We start from the raw sequence: 21631 nt of genomic DNA, 5'->3' as shown, positions 1-21631 counted from the left end.
CCCTTCACCTTGAACCCAAGGTTGTGATCTGCCGCTGGGTCTCTCTTCTTCCATGGACGCACCACTAAGGTGGCCACGCATAGAGAGCCTGCCCGCCTGGTGAGCATAGTGTGTGTGGGCAGTGTGGTGTGTGTGATGTGTCACTCTGAGTTGTGGACTCTGTCACATTCTGTTTCCTCATAAACTAGAGCTAAATTGCCTCAATCTTTGATCAGATGTCTCACCCAAAAAATCAAAGAAGAAAGAAAGAACAAAAGAAAAAAAAGGAAGGAAGAAGGCAAGGAAGAAAAAAGGAAGAACTAAGCGAGCCTTGAATATGGTTCGCCCAGTCTGGGAGAGGTGTGGAAACTTCTGGAATCTGCCACTTGCCTGGTCACAGCCTCCACCGGGCTCTTCGGCTGCGACATCTCAAGACAGGAGGCCTGTCTGTTGCAGAATGAGACCCACAGAAGAGAAGACCCCTATAGCAGGAGAAGGGCAAGGGCTGCAAAGCTGTCACCCTGCCGCTGCCCACGGCCCCACCGCCCCTGGGCCAGTGTTGTCAGACTGCTCTTGTGCCTTGTCTGTTCTCCCCTAGGTAGCAGCTCCCGGCAATTTTCTGCTGACTCTTGGGATCTTACTAAACCACTCTTTTCCTGGTGACTCCCCATATCCCACGGGTGCCCCTTGATCACCTGTCTGCACTGCCAGCCTCTTCACACATATCTGGGCGCTGTCTGTCACTTCAGATGCTGCTGTGGTGCGTCCTTCTCACCATCAGTGCAGATCTGCCCACGCTGGAGTAGGGGCGTCCATCCCCACAGCTGCATGTGTGGGGACAGTACCGTGCGTTCTCCTGTCTCACGGTTGGAATTGGTCAGGGGAGCCAAGCACTGTGTCCCATGCTGCAGCTGGCTTGTCCTGCGCTCTGGGACCAGAGGCCCCAGGGGCTGAAGGCCTGTGTTACTTGTCATTGTTCAGACCTGTCTGTGGGGATGCTCACACAGAGTGGCTGTGACGAAGTAGTAAAAGTGCTTATGAGCGTAAGCTGTCCTGTCCTGTTAGCATTAGGGTACTTCCAGGTGGGAATTTTAACTTTCCTGTTTTCAAAAGTCGAATGTAAAATCTTTCAGTATGCTTCAAATTCTAAAAACTTGAGAGAAGGCCTCCTCCGTAAACAGTGAGTAGCACTGTGTTCTTCTGTTTTTTAGGTCGTGTTTTTTGTTTGCTAACAGTACTTCTAATCCAAAAGGAAATGACATTCATTTATATTTGTATCAGAGTGTTTTATGCATAAAGCTTATGGCAACACAGAATTAAAAGATTTACGGTAAAAACAAACCCCCCTCACCCCTTCGGCAAAGCATTTTTCTGTCCTGCTGAGGGAACGCTCAACTCTTTTGGCAGCTTTTAGCTTTTGCTGCTAGATTTCTAAATAAATAAACATACCCTGTTATTTCTTGATTTGCCAAATTTAGACGCTATCTAGGAATTATTTACCTCTTTGGTAGATTATTATTTTCTCTCTCTTATATCTTCCTTCTCTCTCCCTTTCCCCCAAAATAGCTATATCGTTTATGGTTGAAAGCACAGAGTTTCCATAATTTTGAAAATACAAATGCCTAACTGTTGTTTATTACTAAGCCATAATTGCATTTTCCTTCTTATGCAATTTCCCCCCGCCTAGGGGATAATAATTATTTTCATCTGTTTAATTTTATTTTTTAAAAGTCTCTGGCTAAGTCCTTCCATACTCTTACCCACTGTTAGCAGTACGTCATAACGTCGTTTTCCACAGGTCAGTCTTTTTGGGCAGCACACCCATTCCCAGTTTCCATGGTGCCATCCATTCTGGAAGCCAGGCCTCGCTCTCTGACCAAACAGCCACGTGACTGTCATCCCCTTTTCTGGGCATTCCTGGGCATTTCCTTGGCCTTCTCTCCTGGAGCCCTTGTTTCCCTGCTTCCCTGCCTTCCTCTTTCTCTTTACTGTTACAGGATGGGGAAGGACATCTCTTTGTGGTTTCTGAGACTTGGTACATCTGAAAATGTCTTTTCTGTTCTCATACTTTGTTCACAGCATAGCTTGACATACAGTTCTTTAAAAAAATATTTTCACTCAGAATTTTGAAGGCATTTTTCTATTTTTTTCCACTCAGATTATCAACTTCTGTATATGAATTATTTCTCTCCCTGGAAGCTTTTAGGGTCTTTTTATCCTTGATGTTCTGAAATTTCATGAGGTTAAGCCTTATTTGAAGTGATCTTTTAATGTTATTATTATTATGTTTATTTTATTTTTGAGAGAGAGAGAGAGAGAGCACGAGTGGGAGAGGGGCAGAGAGAGAGGGAGACACAGGATCTGAAGGAGGCTCTGAATCTGAACTGTCAACACAGAGCCCGATGCAGGGCTCGAACTCACGAACTGTGAGATCATGACCTGAGCCAAAGTCGGACGCTTAACTGACTAAGCCACCCAGGTGCCCCATTTGAAGTGATCTTTTAAAATTCATTGTGCTGCACTGTGCATGTTAAATTCCTGGTTTTGATATTGTAATTATGCATGATATTATTAGGGGGAAGAGGGTCAAGGGTACATGGGACATTCCTGTATTATCCTTGCAGCTTCCTGTGAATCTATAATAATTTCAAAATTAAAACTAAAAAGTATATAAATAGTAACATCATGGAAAATGGTAGAGGTGGGTGCTCCAAGAATCTGTCCCTCCACTGAAACAACCAATAAGCTGGCAAAAAATAACAGAATCAGTGTTTGTAGAACTGTGGATTCTAATAGAATACTTCAACCAGGGGAGCATTTAATGAATCCTGATTAATCTACCCTGCAGATTTTGGACTTGCCAGCCTCCATAATTATGACCGCTAATTGCTTAAAATAAATCTCTGTCTATATTTACACATTCTATTGGTTCTGGTTCTCTGGAAACCCTAACTAATACATTATTAGAGCTAAATTGGTATTGATTCAAATTATATTTTTCTGAGTTTAAGATGTTAATTATAATCACCAGGGTAACTAATAAGAAAATAACTAAAAAATATCCAGAAGATAAAAGGGGAATGAAAATGGTACACTAGAAAAAAAAAAAAAAACCCAACACAACAGATGAAGATGGAAATAATTCAGGAACAGAAAGTTTTGGAACTCAATAGAAAACAACTAACAGTGTAAAAAAAAAAAAAAAAACCACATAACAACTAACTGTAAAAAGTTAGTGCTTCTTTAACAGTAACTACTTTAAAAGTAAATAGATTAAATTCACCAGTTAAAGGACAGAGATTGGCAGAATAGATGAAAAAACATGATCCTACTATAAATGCCGTCTACAAGAGACTCACTTCAGATCCAAAGACACAAATGGGTTCAATGTGAAAGATGGAACAAGATATTCCATGTAAATAAGAACCAAGAGAGCTGGAGTGGCCATGCTCATATCAGACACAATCTACTTTTGGTCAAAAAAATGTTATAAGAGACAAATAAGGACATTATATATCAATGAGAGGGTCAATTCATCAAGAAGATAAACATTATAGCCATTTACACACCAAGCTACAGAGCCCCCAAATATATGAAGGAAACATTAGCTGAACTAAAAGGAGAAATAGTTCTACAATTATAGCTGGACACTTCAATAACCCACTTTTAATAATGGGCAAGACACCTAGACAGAAGATCAATAAGGAAACGGAGGACTAGAATAACACTATAAACCAACTTGACCTAACATATCCATAGCACACTTCACTCAACAGCAGAGTATACATTTTTCTCAAGAACACATGGATTATTCTCCAGGATAAACCATGTGTTAGGCCAAACACCAAGTCTCAATAAATTTAAGAAGACTGAAATCACAAAATATCTTTTGTGACCCCCATGAAGTGAAATTAGAAATCAACAATAGGGGCACCCGGGTGGCTCAGTTGGTTAAGCATCCGACTTAGGCTCAGGTCATGATCTCATGGTTTGTGAGTTTGAGCCCCGCATCAGCCTCTGTGCTGACAGCTCAGAGCCTGGAGCCTGCTTTGGATTCTGTGTCTTTCTCTCTCTCTGTTCCTCCCTCCCTCCCTCTCTCTCTCTTTCTCTCTCTCTCACAAAAATAAACATTAAAAAAAAAAAAAAGAAATCAACAGTATAAGGTAAATGGAAAATTCAGAAATACGTTGAATTTTTAAAGTATATGCTAACAACTAGCGAATCAAATAATAAATTACAAATGAAATTATAACATTTTGAGATGAATGGAAATGAAAATACAACATATGCTATGAGAGCAGTGATCAAAGGGAAATTCATAGCTGCAAACACCTATGTTTGAAAGATCTCAAATCATTAACGTGACTTGAAGGAACTAGAAAATGAAGGACAAACTAAACTCAGAATAGAAAACTAAACTAGAGAATAGAAAAATAGAATCATTGAAATCAAAAGTTGTTTAGTTGAAAAGATCAACAAAGTTGACAAGACTTTAGTTAGACTGACCAAGAATAAAAAGGATTCAGAATAAAAATATCAGAAAAGAAAGTGAGGCATTACTACACATCTTACAGAAATAAAAGGATATAAGAGAATACTGTGAACAGTTGTATACCAACAAATTAGATCATCTATATGTGATGGAGAAACTACTAAAAACACACAAATTCCCAGAACTAATTTAAGGAGAAATAGAATCTCAATAGACCTATGACAAAGACATTGAATCAGTAATTAAAAACCTTCCAACCAAAGCTTCTTAGGGGGCAGCATAGGAAGGAAGCCCTGAAGTTTGGTGTAACTGCAACCTAGGTAGATGGGATAAAGGTAGGCGTCTGGTCTGACTGCTGACACTGCCCAAGAAGAAGCCTGCATTGGCTCCAGACTGGTATATTCTAACAATGCAGGGATCAAACCCTGCCCAGTGAGCCCCCAGCAGACAAAGAGAGTCATTACGGATGACTGATCTGAAGACAAATGCATCCCAGGCATAACAGTAGGACACACGTGGCCCACATAGGAGACTTCCCTGAACTGCCTGGTTCTGGTGAACAGGAAGCATTATACTGCAGGGCACTGTGGGACCTCTTCTTCATAAGGCCACTACTTTCAAGATCAGGAGACGTGGCAGACTTTCCTAACCCATAGAAACAAACACAGAGAGTTAGACAAAATGAGAAGACAGGAGTATGTCCCAAATGCAAGAACAGGACAAAATCACAGCACAAGAGCTAAATGAAATGGAGCAAAGCAATATTCCTGATAGAGAATTCAAAGTAATGGTCATAAAGATACCCACTGGACTTGAGAAAAAGAGTAGAGGATCTCAGTGAGACCTTCAACAAAGAGATTGAAAATATGAAGAAAAAAAAAAAGAACCAGCCAGAGATGAAGAACTTATAACTGAAATAACAAATACACTAGAGAGAAATGGTAGATTAGAGGAGGCAGAAGAATGAGTCAGTGATCTGAAGACAGGGTAATGGAAAGCAACCAAACTGAATAGTAAAAAGGAAAAAGGATAGTAAAAAATGAGAATAGGTTAAGGGAACTCCATGACATAACTGTAATAACATTCATAAAAGGATCCCAGAAGGAGGAGAGAGAGGTAGGGGAACAGAAAATTTATTTGAAGAAATACCTGAAAACTTCCCTAATCTGGGGAAGGAGACAGACATCCAGATCCAGGAGGTGCAGTGAGTCCCCCAACAAAGTCAACCCAAACCAAGGAGGTCCACACCAAGACACATAATAATTAAAATAGCAAAAAATAGTGATAGAGAATTTTTAAGAGCAGTAAGAAAACAGTTACATACACAGGAAACCCCAGAAGGCTATCAGCTGATTTTTCAGCGGAAACTTTTCAGGCCAGAATAGTGGCATGATATATTCAAAGTATTGACAAGAAAAACCCTACAACCAAAAATACTATACCCAACAAGGTTATCATTCAGAATAGAATTAGTAATAAAGGGTTTCCCAGACAAAAGTTAAAAGTGTTCACCACTAAAGCAGACTTACAAGAAATGTTAAAGGGAATTCTTTGACTGAAAAAACAGAAGTCATAATCAGGAGTAAGAAAATTATGAAAGGAAAAAATTTCACAGGTAAGTGCAAACATATAATAAAAATAGTAGATTAAACACTTATAAAACCAGTATGGAGTTTAAAGCACAAAAGCAGTAAAATCAAGAATATCTACAAAAATCAGTCAAGAGATTCACAAAATAAAAGGATATAAAATATGACATCATGTACATAAAATGGGGGTGGAGGAGTAAAAATCTAGTGCTTTTAGAACTTAAGCAACAATCAACTTAATAACATACACTACTGTACGTGTAAGATGTTATAGATGAGCCTAATGGTAAACATAAATCAAAAACCTATAATAGATATACAAAAAAATAGAGAAAGGAATCCAAGGCATAACATTAAAGAAAGTCTTCAAACCACAAGGGAAGAGAGCAAAAGAAGAAAGGAACAGAGAAGAACTACAAAAACAACTGTAAAACAAAATGGCAACAAGCAAAATTTAAGTGTAATGGTCTAACTCTCCAATCAAGACATAGTGTGAGTGAATGGATAAAAAAGCAAGACCCATATATATGCTGCCGATAAAAGACTTACTTCAGACTTAAAGACACCTGCAAATTGAAAGTGAAGGGACAGAAAAACATTTACCATGCAAATGGAAGTGAAAAGGCTGGAGTAGCAATACTTACATTGGATAAAATAGACTTTAAGAGAAAGACTGTAATGACAAAGAAGAACATTACATAATGATAAAGGGAACAATCCAACAAGAGGATATAACAATTGTAAATATACATCCAACATAGGAGCACCTAAATACATAAGGCAACTATTAACAGACATAGAGGAAGAAATTGACAGTTATATAGTCATAGTAAGGGACTTTGACACCCCACTTACATCAATGGATATATTACTTAGAGAGAAGAAAATCAACTAGGAAAGAGTGGCTTTGAATGACACATTAGATAAGATGGAGCTAACAGATGTATTCAGAACATTCCATCTGAAAACAGCAGAATACACATTCTTTTCAAGTATACATGGAATATTCTCCAGAATAGATGACCTGTTAGGCCACAAAATGAATCTCAATAAATTTAAAAATTCAATACATTAAAAAATATCATGCATCTTTTCCAGCCATTATGGTATGAAACTAGAAATCAATCACAAAAAATTTGAAAGAACACAAATACATGAAGAATAAGTAACATTCTACTAAACAATGAATGGGTCAACCAAGAAATCAAAGAGAAAATTAAAAAAATACATGGAGACCAATGAAAATGAAAACACAGTGGTCCAAAATCTTAGGGATGCAGCAAAGCTGTTCTAAGAAGGAATTGTATAGCAATACAGGTCTACCTCAAGAAACAAGAAAAAGCTCAAATAAACAACCTAACCTTACAGCTAAAGGAGTGAGAAAAAGAACAAAGCCCAAATTCAGTAGAAGGAAGGAAATAATAAAGATTAAAGCAGAAATAAATGAAACAGAGACTAAAAATACAATAGAACAGATCAATGAAACCAGGAGTTGGTTCTTTGGAAAGATAAGTAAAACTGATAAACCTTTAGCCAGACTTATCAAGAAAAAATAAGTAAACTCATGAATGAAGGAAAAAAACAAAGCAAAACAAAACCAAAAATAATCTGCCAACAGAGAAAAGACCAGGGCCAGATGGTTTTACTGGTGAATTCTACCAAACATTAAAGAATTAATGCAAATCCTTTGCAAACCCTTCCAAAAAAGAGGAGAGAATACTTTCTAACTCATTCTGTGAGACCCAATATTACTTTGATACCAAAGTTAGGTAAAGACCCCCAGAGAATAAATCTAGACTAATATCCTTTATAAATACTGATGCAAAAATCTTCAACAAAATACTAGCAAGCTGGATCTAACAGCATATTAAAAGGATACACACCATGACTAACTGGGATGTATCCCAGAAGCAGGAGGGTGGTTCAAATACAAAAATCAATGCTATATACCTCATTAATAGAACTAATGGAAAAAGTCCCACATGATTATCTCAGTTGATGCAGAAAAAGCATTTGAAAAAACACCCTTTCATGATGAAAACACTATTCTGGAAATAGAAATAATAATTCTAGAAATAGTTTAGGTATAGGAATAGAAAAGAACTTCCTCTCCATGATAAAGGGCATTTATGAAAAACCCGCAGCCAACATCCTATTCAATGATGAAAGACTGCAATCTCCCCCTAAGATCAAGAACACGACAAAGATGTCCACTGTTGTCACTGATGTTGAACATTGTACTAGAAGTTCTAGCCAGAGCAGTTAGATAAGAAAAAGAAGTATTAGGCATCCAAACTAGAAAGGAAGAAATAAAACTATCCATAGTCATAGATGGCAGATCCTATATGTAGAAAACCTTAAGCCACCAGAAAGCTAATAAAGGGTGTTTAGCTAAATTACAGGGTACAAGATCACATAAAAATCAATTGTGTTTCTTTACAATAGCAATGAGCAACCTCATAAGACAATTAAGGAAACTATGGAATTTACAGTGGCATCCAAATGAATAAAATACATGGAAATAAAACAAGGTGAAGGACTGTACATGAAAATTACAAAACATTGCAGAAAGAAATGAAAAAAAAAACCCATAAATTAATGGAAAGACATCCCTTGTTCATGGATGGGAAGACTAATAATTGTTAAGATGGTGGTACTACCCAAAACATTCTGAAAAATCAAGACAGTTCTTATATAAAAATTTCTATAGCTTTTTTTTTTCAGAAATGGAAAAGCCCATCCTCAGATTCATACGGAATTGCGAGGGATCCTGCATAGCCAAAACAATATTGAAATAGAACAAATTTGGAGGACTCACACTTCCCAATTTCAAAACTTTTTTTTTGTTTTATTTTTGAGAGTGTGCACGCACGAGAGAGAGAGAGAGAGAGAGAGAGAGAGAGAGAGAGAGAGCATGAGCAGGGAAGGGGCATAGGGAGACAGAGACACAGAATCTGAAGCAGGCTCCAGGCCCTGAGCTGTCAGCACAGAGCCTGACATGGGGCTTGAGCCCATGAACTGCGAGATCATGACCAGAGCTTAAGTCAGACGCTTAACTGACTGAGCTACCCAGGTGCCCCACCAATTTCAAAACTTTTTACAAAGCTACAGTAATGAAAGCAATTTGGGACCAGCATAAAGATAGACAAACAGGTCAGTGGAATTAAATTGAGAGTCTAGAAGTAAACCCATGTATCTATGGCCAATTGATATTCAACAAGGGTGCCAAAACAATTCAATGAGGAAAGAATAGTCTCTTCAACAAATGGTTCTGGGATAACTGGATATCTACATATAAGAGAATGAAATTGGACCATTACTTCACACCATATCCGAAGACTAACTCAAAATGGATCAAAAACCTACAAATAAGAATAAAAACTATGGTGCCTGGGCGGCTCAGTAGGTTAAACATCCTATTCTTGATTTTGGCTCAGGTCATGATCTCATGGTTCATGAGATGGAGTCCTGTGTCCAGCTCTGTGCTGACAGCACTGAGCCTGCTTGGGATTCTCTCTCTCTGCCACCCCCCCCCCCCCCAAATAAATAAACGAACTTAAAAAAAAAAACAAAAACTATACAACTCTTAGAAGAAAACATAAGGGTATATATTCATGATCTTGGATTTGGCAATGGATTCTTAGATATGACTACAAAAGTATGAACAACAAAAGAAAAAGTAGATAAATTTGACTTCATCAAAATTAAAGTTTTGTGCATCAAAAGACACTATCAAGAAAGTGGAAAGACAAGCTACATAATGAAAGAAAAAATTGCAAATCACATATCCAAAAAGGATCTGTTATCCAGAATGTATAAAAAACTCTACAACTCAACAACAAAAAGACAACTCAATTTAAAAATGGGCAAATAATATGAATAGACATTTCTCCTAAGAAGATATACAAATGGCCAATGAGCACAAGAAAAAATGTTCAACATCATTATTCATTAGGGAAATGCAAATCAAACCCACAGAAACCACTCACAACCACTAGGATGGCTGTAATAAACTAAATGGAAAATAAGCATAGCAAAGATGTGGAGAAATTAGAAGCTTTGTTCATAGTGTTGCAAATGTAAAATGGTACAGCCGCTCCACCCCTAGTTGTATACCCCAAAGTATTGAAAACAAGTACATATTTATACATGAATGTTCACAGTAGCACTACTCACAATAGTCAAAAAGTAGAAACTCAAATGTCCTTCAACCGATAAATGGTTACATAAAATGTGGTCCATACATATGCTGGAATATTATTCAGCTATAAAAAGGAATGAAGTACTGATCCACACTACAATACGGATGAATCTCTAGAACATTATGCTAAATAAAAGAAGTCAAATGCAAAAGGCCACATACTATATGATTCCATTTGTATGCAGTATCTATCATGGATAATCCATACAGACTGAAAGTAGATTGGTTGTTGCCAAGGGGAGAGGGGAGGTATAAATGGGGAAGAATCTGCTTTATGCATTTGAGATTTCCTTTTGGGGTGATGAAAATGCTTTGGAACTAGACAGAGGTGGTGGTTGCACAACCGTGTGAATGTACTAAATACCACTGAATTGTATGCTTGAAAATGGTTAACTTATGTGAATTTCATTTCAGTAAAAAAGAGGAAAATATATAGCTGTAAACACATACCTACAAGTACACATGCATACATAAAGCTTTTGTATGTCAGCAAGACATCAAAAAGAAAGAAACAAACAATTCATTGTGTTGGGAACTTTGTGGTCCCTTTGGTTCTGGTAATGATTTCTTTGACGATTTCCCCACCATTCTCTCTTCTGCTTTTCTGGAAGTCCTCTTGGTCATATTGGATTGATCTCATAATTTTGTTCTGTTTTCTCTCATCTTTGTTCTACCTTTTGGGAGGTTTCCTGGACTTTATCTTCCAAGAATTTCATGAGTTTTTATTTTGGCAAATTGTAGTTTTAATTTCTCTTTCCTTTTTCTTATGGGATCCTGTTCTTGCTTCATAGATGTAGTGTCCTCCCTCCTCTCTCTGCAGGTAAACACTAAGTGAAGCTTTCTTCTGCATCTTGGTGTCTCCTCTGTCTCCCTTTGCATGGGAGGCTTCCTCGGGTGTCTTTCATGCTGACGTACCTGACACAAGCTGAAGTGGGGGTGAGGAGTGAGGCTTGCTGGCTATTGGGCTCACTGCAGGTCATTGAGGGTGTCCTGTGGCCTTTTCCACCGCCCCCCCCCCCATTCCCTTCTCTGTGAAGTGGTTCAGTTTCTCCCAACAAGACTCCTCAACCTTTATTTTTTGGGGTGGAACCCAGGGGTCTAAGAGTCAGGCTGTTAAATGGTTTTCAGCCTGTCCCTTGCTGTCCCCTGTGTGTCCCCTCTCTCTGGACAACCCTTGGGCTCTGAATGGCTTGTGTTGGACCCCCTCTACCGCATCACAGCCCATGCCTCTGCCTTCCAACTTCTTATGGGCAGTGAGGGTGCTGACTCCGTGGGTTCTGAAGTTTTGTTTCCGTTTTATTCCTGATAGTTTTATGGACATTTCAGCAGACAAAGGGCCAAAGGTTTTTTTTCCCCACCATCTTGAAATCAGAGTTTTGCTCGCATTTATAAAAAGTATTCCCTCAAAAAACACATAAAAGCGATCCATGTTTATAGTTAAAACACACACACACACACACACACACACACACACACGAGTCTCTGTTGAAGAGTGAAAGCCTCCCCTTTAGAGGAAGAGTTCCTGGGCTCTGCCAGTTAACTCCTGATTTTTACAAAGGTTTCCAGAAATGTTTTAAGCAAATGCCAAGGATATATGGGTTTGTTTTCCTTTTTTATTAAACACAGAAGGAACCATACTGTGTATACTGTTTTGTGCCTTTTTTCTATTTTTAAGCAACATTGTCTTAAAAAGTTCCCTCTTGCAGTTTAGCTGTATAGCACTGACGTCTTAATTCCTCAAGGATTTGCAGGTTCCTTGCAGATAAACCCTGGATTTGCAAAGGCAGTGGGTGCAGGGCAGAACATCTGTCACTCTGCTGCAAAACTGCACTCTGTCCCATGTATCAGCCTAGACACTGAACCCTTTCTCTAGTGACAGCCTCTTGTTCCACTTGTAGGTAACTCTGTTCCACCTAGTGTAACTGTATAACCTTGTAGAGGTAATGGTGTAAAAACTGTCATGTATAGAGTCCTTTTAAAAGGGAACATGGAAATTTGTGAGTTGGGAAACCACATTTGGAAGCAGGGATGAGTATCAGAAAATGTAGATTATCTTGATTCCCCTACAATGTGCAGGGATGCCCAGTGTAGTTTCAGAGGAAGATGGCATTTTTAGGGCAAGTACATGTAAACATCAGTTACCCAGCCACTTCAAATTTTTGGTGGATTGAAGTGTGATAAAAATAAGCCTATTCATGTGTTGGTTTTTTTTTATTCTCCTAGGCTTTCTATTATAAATAAAAAATTTTTAAGATAGTCATTAAGAAAGTGGTAGTGATTATTTTCAAAATTTGTTTAGTATAAAATAGTTTGGTTTTGTAACTTTCGTTTTGGTCTGGGAATGGATTCAATATTGATCTGTGCAATGCTTTCTATTTGGAATTCACTATAAGCACAAAAACAAATTCTGTATGATAAAATATCATGGAAGCTGGGTGGCAAAGCCAGGTGAAATTAAACCTTGATTTTTAGTTTGAGAACATGTTCTCAACTTTAATTACAGAGTATTGCATCACAATGAATACCTGTGATCACTGCTGTTGCATTGATGTTCAGTAGGTACCCCCAGCACCTGGAGGGGCCTCATTTCCTGAGATGCCCTCTGGCAGAAGTATGAGAAGATAAGCGTGATGGGACCTGAACAGCCACGGTCTTCATCTCACCAGTTTAGAGGTGGGCACGTCCCTGGGCGGGGTGGGGTGGTTCCTCAGTGCTGTTCTCTCGGCAGGGTCGCGAGGCCTTGGAGTGGGTGATTGGCCGACTTAACACGGAGCTGGAGGGCCTGGCAGCCCCCTCCTGCGCCAGAGCGTGAAGCACCAGCGGAGCCCAGGACCCGGAGACGCAGGTGCAGCAGCAGGTGGCAGACGTTCACCCCCACCCCCAACCCCCCCGCTCCGCCCCAGGCAGTGGGGCTGCGAATTCCCTCCACACTTGGTCTGTTGGAACAAGCATGTGTGATCAGTGCATGGCTACTCTGGAAAGAGAGTGAATTTGCCAGATCTTGGTCTACGGCTTACCTTTACCTTCTTTCTTTATTTTTTTAAGTAGGCTCCATGCCCCATCCCCCCCCCCCCCCCACGCCCCCAGGGTGGGACTTGAACTCCCGCGCTGAGATCAAGGGTTGCATGTTCTACTGACTGAGCCAGCCAGGTGCCCCTAGCTTACCTTTACTTTTATCTTTATTATTATTATTTGATGGAAAGTTTTGTTTACTAAACAGGTTAAATTTCTGATATACCTTCCCCAGAAGCCAAGGTATCAGAGTGTAAAAGGGAATGGCTTTCTCCCATCATTCAAATAGAAGTTTCTCTGGGTTTTTGTCCTGAGTCGGTTGTAATCACAGACCATGGATATTCCAAGTCTGGCTGTGGCTCTCGGATCCAGCGTCAGTGCTCCAGGCGGTGGAACACCGTCCTTTCAACGCAAGCTGTGTGTGGGGCCTCCGTGCCTGCCCCCGCTCAAGTTTGGGGCCATTCCACAAATGTGATAGCTGTTCTGCATGCACACTTAATTTACTGACTGATCTTGAAGATCAGTCTGTCTTGAAGACAGACCCTAGATTTAATTTAGGAGATGGGTTTTTAATTATATGTATATAGCGAATAACAAAGCATCCCCATTTCATTTTAGTTTCTGAACAAGAAATGGGGTACTTTTTTCGTTTTAACCAAACCAATCAGTTTAGTTTTTTTTTAGAAAAGAAATGAGTTATCAGGAGAAACTATTTTGGTAATGTCCTATTACTTGCCTAATGCTTTATTTTATTGCCCAAAGCACAGAAATAAATCCAGAATCCTGCCGCCTTTCCTTAGTTTGCAGTGTTACCTCCCTGTTAGTGTGGCCTTTTGAGTTTGGTAGGAATAAAAGTTGAATACACCAGTTACTGTGTCAACTCTTCACCTAAACTAGAAGGCACTACAGCTAAACAAGAAGCTTCCTGTTGGAAGCTGGGCTTCCCAGAGCTCTGCGAGCGCTCTAGGCGATCCTGTGGTCTGTGTATTGGTACCTGTCTTCTGGTTAGGTAGCTACTTCCATACAAGCTTTCTAGAAGCAGAGCCAGGAGCTCTCTGGAAATAGGTTTCCCTTTTTGTAGGAAAATTGGTGGTACTGAATATTCTTTGAAGACTGTTCCACCTATGTGGCATTAGAACCAACTGTTAAAACTGTATCTGATTTGCACCAGTGGCTTTTTGGCTTCTAAAGAGTAGATGACTATTTGCCTCCAGCATTTCTGTCCTCACATTAAGGGTTAGGCATGCTTTGATATAGGAGTTAATTGCTGGGTGTCTCTGTTAGAAGCTTCATTTCCCTCCCCCCCTGAATAGTCTTCCCTAGCAGATCTCTCCTTATGGTTGAGCCTTAGTGAATGCCCAATATATTCAGAACAGGTGTTCATAGGTTCTGTTACAACTTCAGTATCCAAAGAGGAAGTAGGGTTATTTATTTGGGTGACTTTGGTGGCCGAGGAGATTACCCTTTGTGAGCCAGCTGTTGGATTATAGGTATGTAGGAGTAAATCTGGGCAGCGTGTGACTGCTTCATACCGCTTCAGTTTCCTCCTCATAAAACGCAGACACTGAACCCAGCTCCAGGATCGAACCAGGGAGCAGACGTGAAGCGCCTCAGTGCAGCCTCGTGGCACCTTGGTCCACAGTGCTGGTACCACTGGCGCTGGCCTGCCGTTGGGCCAGAGTCCCCTGGGGGGGGGGGGTGCGCCACTGGGCAAGGCTAGAATTGGGAACACTGGGCTTCGCTGATGGAACACTTTTTGAAGCGAGGGCATGTTTTAACTTTTATCTTCACTCGTAAAGAAGTAACTGTCCATGAGGCAAGTGGTAAGACATTAATGAGTACAACTAAGGACTGATTTAGATTTCTGTCCTTCACTGCTCACCATTGTCTAGGCTTCTCTTCACCTATTATAGGACAGTCTGCTTAGGGCAGGGTTGGCAGACTATAGTCTATGAGCTAAGCATGGTTTTTGCATTTTTAAAGAGTTGCAAATAAAACCCCCCCACATAGAAGAGTATGCAGCAGAGACCATATGAAGCCCACCAGACCTAAGACTTACTATCTGGCGCTTAAAGCCAACCCCTTTCTTAGAGATTCCACTGCATCTCTTAATCAACATAAATCAAACTAAATTTGTTCCCTTTCATCAAACTTTCTGCTCCCTCATTTCTAAGTAGTGCTGCTTCCATTTGCCAAGTACAAAACCTGAGTTATTTAAGACTTATTTCTCTGGCCCTTTCTGTAGCCATATGCAAACCAAACATTCCTTTAAAAGGTCTCAGATCAATTCTGTGTCTTCTCATTTCCCTGTCGAAGTCTGCTTTAGGTCTTATCATGTGGTGTGGCCAGCTTCCAAGACAGCCCCCAAGGAGGCTGCCTCCTAGTGGCCATGTCTATGGGTGGTCTCTTCCCACACTGAGTAGTGTGTGACCAGTGGGAAACTGCAGAATACTCCACGATGCTCTGTGACTTCCCAGGCCAGGTCATAAGAGACGCTGTGACTTGTACCTTGCTTGTTCGTGCATCACCTGCTCTGGGGCAAGCCAGCTGCCATGTCATGAGATGCTGGAGGAGCCCAACAGGGAGGTCCATGTGGTTAGGAGCTGTGAGAGGGAGCCATCTTGGAAGCAGATCTTCTAGCCCCAGGGAAGCCATGAGCTAACTACAGGCCCAGCTGATGTCTTGACTGCAACCTCTGAGATGCCCGGCCAGAATCACCCAGCTAAAGCTGCTCCTGATTTTCTGACCACGGAAACTTGTGAGATAATAAATGTTTTCTGTTTCAAGCCACAGTGTCTTGGGGTTAATTTGTTATGTAGCAACAGGAAGCTAATCTTCACTTTATATTAAATTTGTACAATCACTTTCTAACTTGTCCCCCTTTCCTTCAGTTTCACTTCTTGTCAGATTATTCCAAAATAATCTCATCATAATTTTCCTTCATTTAAAGAGCTACAGAGGTGTCTCATTCCTTTTTGGAAAAAGTCCAACCCAAGGCCTAGGCATTGGCCCAGATGACTCTGATGCAGGTGGGCATCAGGTTGCACTATGGACAATATTAGATCCTCTCTCCCCGCTGAACCCACTTTAAAATCAGCTTTCAGGACTCCTGGGTGGTTGTCAGTTGGTTAAGCATCTGACTTCAGCTCAGGTCACGATCTCACAATCTGTGAGTTTGAGCCCCGCGTTGGGCTCTGTGCTGACATCTCAGAGCCTGGAGCCTGCTTCAGATTCTGTGTCTCCCTCTCTCTCTGCCCCCTCCCCCACTCACCCTTTGTGTCTCTCAAAAATAAACAAAAAATTTTTAAGATAATAAAATCAGCTTCCATGAATGTGTCCTTGACTAATACCAGCTTACAGCTTACTATATATTCCTAGACATTTATGCTGCCTTGGATCACTTTTTTAAACTGTTCACATATTTGACCAGTTTACAGTTCCTTAGGAGCCTAGATCAGATGTTCTGCTTTGCACACACAGTTCCGGCATTCATAAGTGGTTTGGTGATGTGAGGACTGAAGTTAGAATCCTAGCAGCTAATAAGAAATGCTGGAAATGTAGCAGGGCTATAAGCACAGCTTAGGAGTTAGACCTCAGGCTGGATGCTGGGCTAGTGGTTTGACCTCAGGCATATGACAACCTTGTTATTCCTGTTTCTCATCTGTGAGAGAAGGTATTTATGGTACCTACTTCACAGTTGAGTATTCAGGGAGATAATGTGGCTGAGGGTGTTTAGCACAGTATCTGATATAGGGTATGTGCTGAATAACTGGTAGCTACTGAAAATCAGCAAAATGTTTTTTAAATTATGTGTTAATAGTAACATAGCACAGAATATCTAATATCATAATGCTTATCTTCATAGCTTTCCTTATTCCCTTTTATTGACCAAATTGTTTCAATACGAGAAATTTGAAATACAGTTGACCCTTGAACAATGCAGGAGTTAGAGTCACTAACGCCCCCCAGTCAAAAATCCCCATATAACTTTTGACTCCCCCCAAACTTAACTACTAATCGTCTACTATTGATCAACAATTAACACATATTAAACATATATATGTATATATATACATATATTCTATACTGTATTCTCACAATATAGTAAGCTAAAGAAAATATTAAAATCAAGAAAAAATACAGTACTTTACTGTATTTATGAAGAAGAAAAAAAAATCCACGTTAAGAGGTTCCACACAGTTCAAACCCATATTGTTCAAGGGGCAACTATAGTTTAATATTTTTAAAATTTCAGTCCAGTTGGCACATACACTTTTATCAAAATGATTACTAGTAACAGTTAACTCCCATAATGTAAAAGAGGCAAGTGGTAAAAAAGTTAATGAGTACAAACTCAGTACTGATAAATATACCCCTTGCATTTAAGTAGTAGCTTCAATTATAGGTCTCTAGGGTCTCTATACATCTGTACATCCACCTGTTAGTGGGAAAAAGCTGGGTCAGGGAGGCAGGGCTGTGCATGGTGGCTCCACCCAGGAGCTCTAGAAGAGAGCCCAGAGAGGAATGTGTAGTGAGTGCCATGTAGGAGTCAGGTAGAAAACCCAGATTGGCAAGTAGGGTTTCTGAAGCTCCAAGTCAACCATGTTGATGGTGTGAGCTACCGCCTCAAGCTTCTCTATTCTAATTAGTTACTTTAGGGCTGCAGTGATTTGTTGACTTTGAGGAAAGACAAAGGGGCTATACGTGGCAGTTGTCTGTTAAAGAGCACAGATTAAAACTGCATTGATTATTTTGAAGACATGTTGATGGTTCCAACTTTGTATTTCTTTTTCTCATTTCCATACTGAACCTGCTAATTCGTTAGTAAATCCACTCCGCAAATATTTATTCAGCATCTGTTACATGCCAGGCATTTTTCCAGAAACTGGGGATATGGCAGTGAAGAAATCTGACAGAGATCCTTGTCTTCAGGGAACAGTTTAGTAGGGTGTTAGGTGCTAAGTGCAATGGAGAAAAAAATGCAGAAGAGAGGAGGGAGAAGTAGGAACTGTAGCAGGGAGACAGGAAAATTAAGAGGCTATTTAAGGCAGCCACTTGGGAGAGTAGGCACATTCTGTAGAGCCACACAAGACAGAACCAAGGGGTAAACAATAGGACTAAATTACATGGCTGAACTTCCCAACTATTAGAGCTGTTCAAAGATAGAACTTTACAGAAATAAGTGTCTCCCTGATCCTGAACATGTTTAAACAGAGCCAAGAGCTTGCCATTGGCTGGAGTGAGTGAGGATCGAATGCCTTCTTGGATCACTTCGAGCTCTGAAAGTCACTAGTAGAGTTCAAATTTGGTGGAGAAGAGAGCCCGGCAGGGATGGGGTCTACAGCGCTGAGAGGGCCAAAGAGACAAGCTTCTTGGCTGGGGATCCCATTACTACACTGGGAAGTATATATATTGGGGGACTCCCTGTAGTTGTGGTAACTGGCTCTTTGACCAAGCTGGATAACAAGAGTTGTTTGTTTGCTGCCTCTTAAAGAAATGAAGATGGTCTGTTATATGTGGTTAGTTGCCCATATAGCTGCCTGGTTCTCTTTACATCTCTGACAGGAAAACACACCACATTGTGGGAACAAAGACTTGCCAGGTCTGACGAGGTCTTCCTGTTGCATAGGGTTGGGAGATGAACTTTCAGTAACCAGATGTTGTTAGATGTAAAACGCTGTTTTTGTGTGTGTGTGTTTAAAATATATATCAACTTGTCTTTCCGAAATTTTTCTTCTACATTTTGGGAGATCTACTGAGGAATTTTTTTAGATTGAGTTACAACTGACACACACAAGGACTCAGATTCTTTATAGTAATTGGTAAAGTTGATTTTTTTTTGTCTTTGCCTCCCCAAGTTTCAAATAAATGCAGCATACTTTGTGCTTTTTCTTGCATTTGTGTATTATATCACAGGTTTGTCATAAACCTGTAATATTGTATCATCAGGTTTGTCATAAACACAGAAATATTGCTTGGAGAGTATCATCATTTCAGCCTTCACTTTAGTGAAAGGGCTGGCTTGGATGCACAAAGGCTTTTCTCAATTTCTTGTTACGGTTGGCTCAGGCCCTCCGCTGTTTACTGGTTGATACCTATGTGGTACTGATTGATCCAGTGTGTTGAGTGCCTCTCCTGGATAAAACTGACCTTAGAGATCACCTCATCTAACACCCTTGCTTTAAATTGTAAGAAAATAAAATCCAGAAATGGTAAGGAACTTTCGCCATGTCAGATGGCTGTTCTGCTGTCAGGCCGGAGCACAGTAAAGTTAGAGTCATTTCAAATACTTGAAACCAGGTACCGCTGAAAGAACTTGCTTTGCTGACTACAGACTAGTTTTTTTCCATTATCGGGACGAAAGCTCATCCTGAAAAATCCTTTCCCTAGCAAATCCCATTTTGGAACAGAGTAAGGTCCTGTTCTTACTGAGAAGGAAGTGTGTCTACCATTGGCTACACCTGGAGGAATATTTTAGGCTGTCCTGGGAGTCACATGGAGGCAGGATGCCTGCTGTGTTATGCCCACAGTGCCAGTCCAAATTTATATTCTGTGAATCTGACTTCTGAAATGACCTTGATACTGTGCTAGGAAGACTTGAGGCTTTTTCTCTCATCATGTTCCCTTTCCTTGGTGGGTAAGCTGGAATCTTCTTAGGCTTCCTTCTCTCTTTGGGATGTCTAAGATCAAAATTTCTTCCTTTTAAAAGTAGAAGTTATTCTGGGTTTTGTTTACACCATTGGCCCTACACAGCAGTGGCTACGTTGTTCAGATATACCTGTGTGGAGCCTTGCTGTTCCTTCCATTTCTCCCACATGCTTCCCTACAGCTTTTACACCATGTTTGCTTAGGAACTTGATATTCAGTTTGGCTCTACAGAAATTCTCAATTCATCTTTGGCATTTCCACTAGTCTGAATACTGCTGCTCCTGGGAGGAACTGGGATGTGATGTCCTCTGCTGTGTCACCCTAGGGGAAGGGACTGACAGACGCAAGGGAACGCCAAAGCAAAGAATATATGGGAGGGCAAACTTGAAGTGAGCAAGCTTGCTCAAGGTGGTCCCTCCTTGCCAGCCACACCCAAGGTGAGGGAGTTCCCTGCCTTATTTCAGTCCATAGACAATGAGATTCCTTAGTGCAGCTTGTGAGAATGCTCCCAGTGCAGGACCCATGGGGCCAGGGCCTCTGGGCAGCACAAGAAATCTGAGCACGGAGTTGTGTTGAACATGGCATAAGTTTAAACATCCAGAGGATCTTTAAAAGGAACTTTTGATGCCCCACTTTTCAAGAGCCATGTCTTGTCAGTTCTGAAGCTCTTTTATTTACATTGCTTCAATAATGCTGAAGTGGCTTGGGTTTTGCTGCCAGCATCAAAATCCAACAGTAGAAAGAGAATTGCAGATTTTTTTTTTTGCCACAGTTAACATCTATTCTACATGCGTAAATTATACATTGGGGTGCCTGGGTGGCTCAACTAAGCGCCTGACTCTTGATTTCTGCTCAGGTCATGATCTAACAGTTGTGAGATTGAGCCCCGAGTTGGGCTCTGGGATGACAGCACAGAGCCTGCCTGGGATTCTCTCTCTCCTTCTCTCTGTGCCCCTCCCCCATGTGCACACACATGTTGTGTGCCCTCAAAATAAACTTAAAAAAAATTAAATACATAAATTATACATCATAGACATTTTAGTTGAATGAGCCAGAATAATAATGCAAATCCAGTCTGCCATGCCATGCATCTGAACATTTAATTAGTGTAGGCAGAGTTTTATATTAAGTAGGTTCTTAGCTCCTAAACTTTTTGGGTGGACAAAAGGAAGTTTCTAGACATGGGCCTTTGGCTAACATGGGGGAAGAAGGAGCATACCCTATATGAACATTATAATGAATCTGTGTGTGTGTGTGTACCTGCACATTCTGCAGAGGGACAAGAACTGGAGTCTTTAAACACATCATATGTGCAATCAAGCCCTTTCCTAAAAATAGTTCTCATTACAAAATGCTAGACTATGATGCTTTACAACTATCTTCCTTCACTGGAGCTGAGAAGGGAAAAGACAGATACAGTTATTAAGGGTTACACAAAGCTTTCCTCTTTGTGGTATCCAAGTTTTCTGTATCTCTGGGGTCCAGGAGGTACAACACTAGGAATCTGACTTGGACTGAGAAAGTTTGTGAACACTGGAGAGAGAGCTGGACCCACACAAGTGTTTTGTTACACATACCTCACAGAGAAGCTTCAGTGGAAGATCCTAAAATATGCCTGACAAATAAAAGGATAGTGTGTGTAAATGAGTATCAAACTCACTATCAGGTAATATTTGAGATATGTAAATATCTTCAATGATGCTCTCTCTT

General features: G+C 40.4%; 1 protein-coding gene across 7 annotated transcripts in view; it reads left to right on the top strand.

Moving 5' to 3' along the window:
• Positions 1–21631, top strand: part of PRELID3A (PRELI domain containing 3A) — a 38106-nt gene that overhangs the window by 15950 nt on the left and 525 nt on the right. For 2 of the 7 annotated variants that reach the window (XM_078435456.2, XM_078435454.2), the window contains one exon: positions 216–8680. In XM_078435456.2, the coding sequence (XP_078291582.2) occupies positions 216–314 (99 nt within the window). In that variant the 3' untranslated portion in view covers positions 315–8680. Of the gene's footprint in view, positions 1–215; positions 8681–12989; positions 16060–21631 lie in introns of those variants that run through there. The other 5 variants (XM_078435461.2, XM_078435455.2, XM_078435458.2 and 2 more) reach the window with 4 other exon arrangements.

This window comes from Panthera onca, chromosome D3 (genome assembly GCF_046562875.1).
Source record: "Panthera onca isolate mPanOnc1 chromosome D3, mPanOnc1 haplotype 2, whole genome shotgun sequence".
NCBI lineage: Eukaryota > Metazoa > Chordata > Mammalia > Carnivora > Felidae > Panthera > Panthera onca.
Note: the sequence above shows the minus strand (reverse complement) of the source record. Positions and strands in the feature narration are given on the sequence as shown.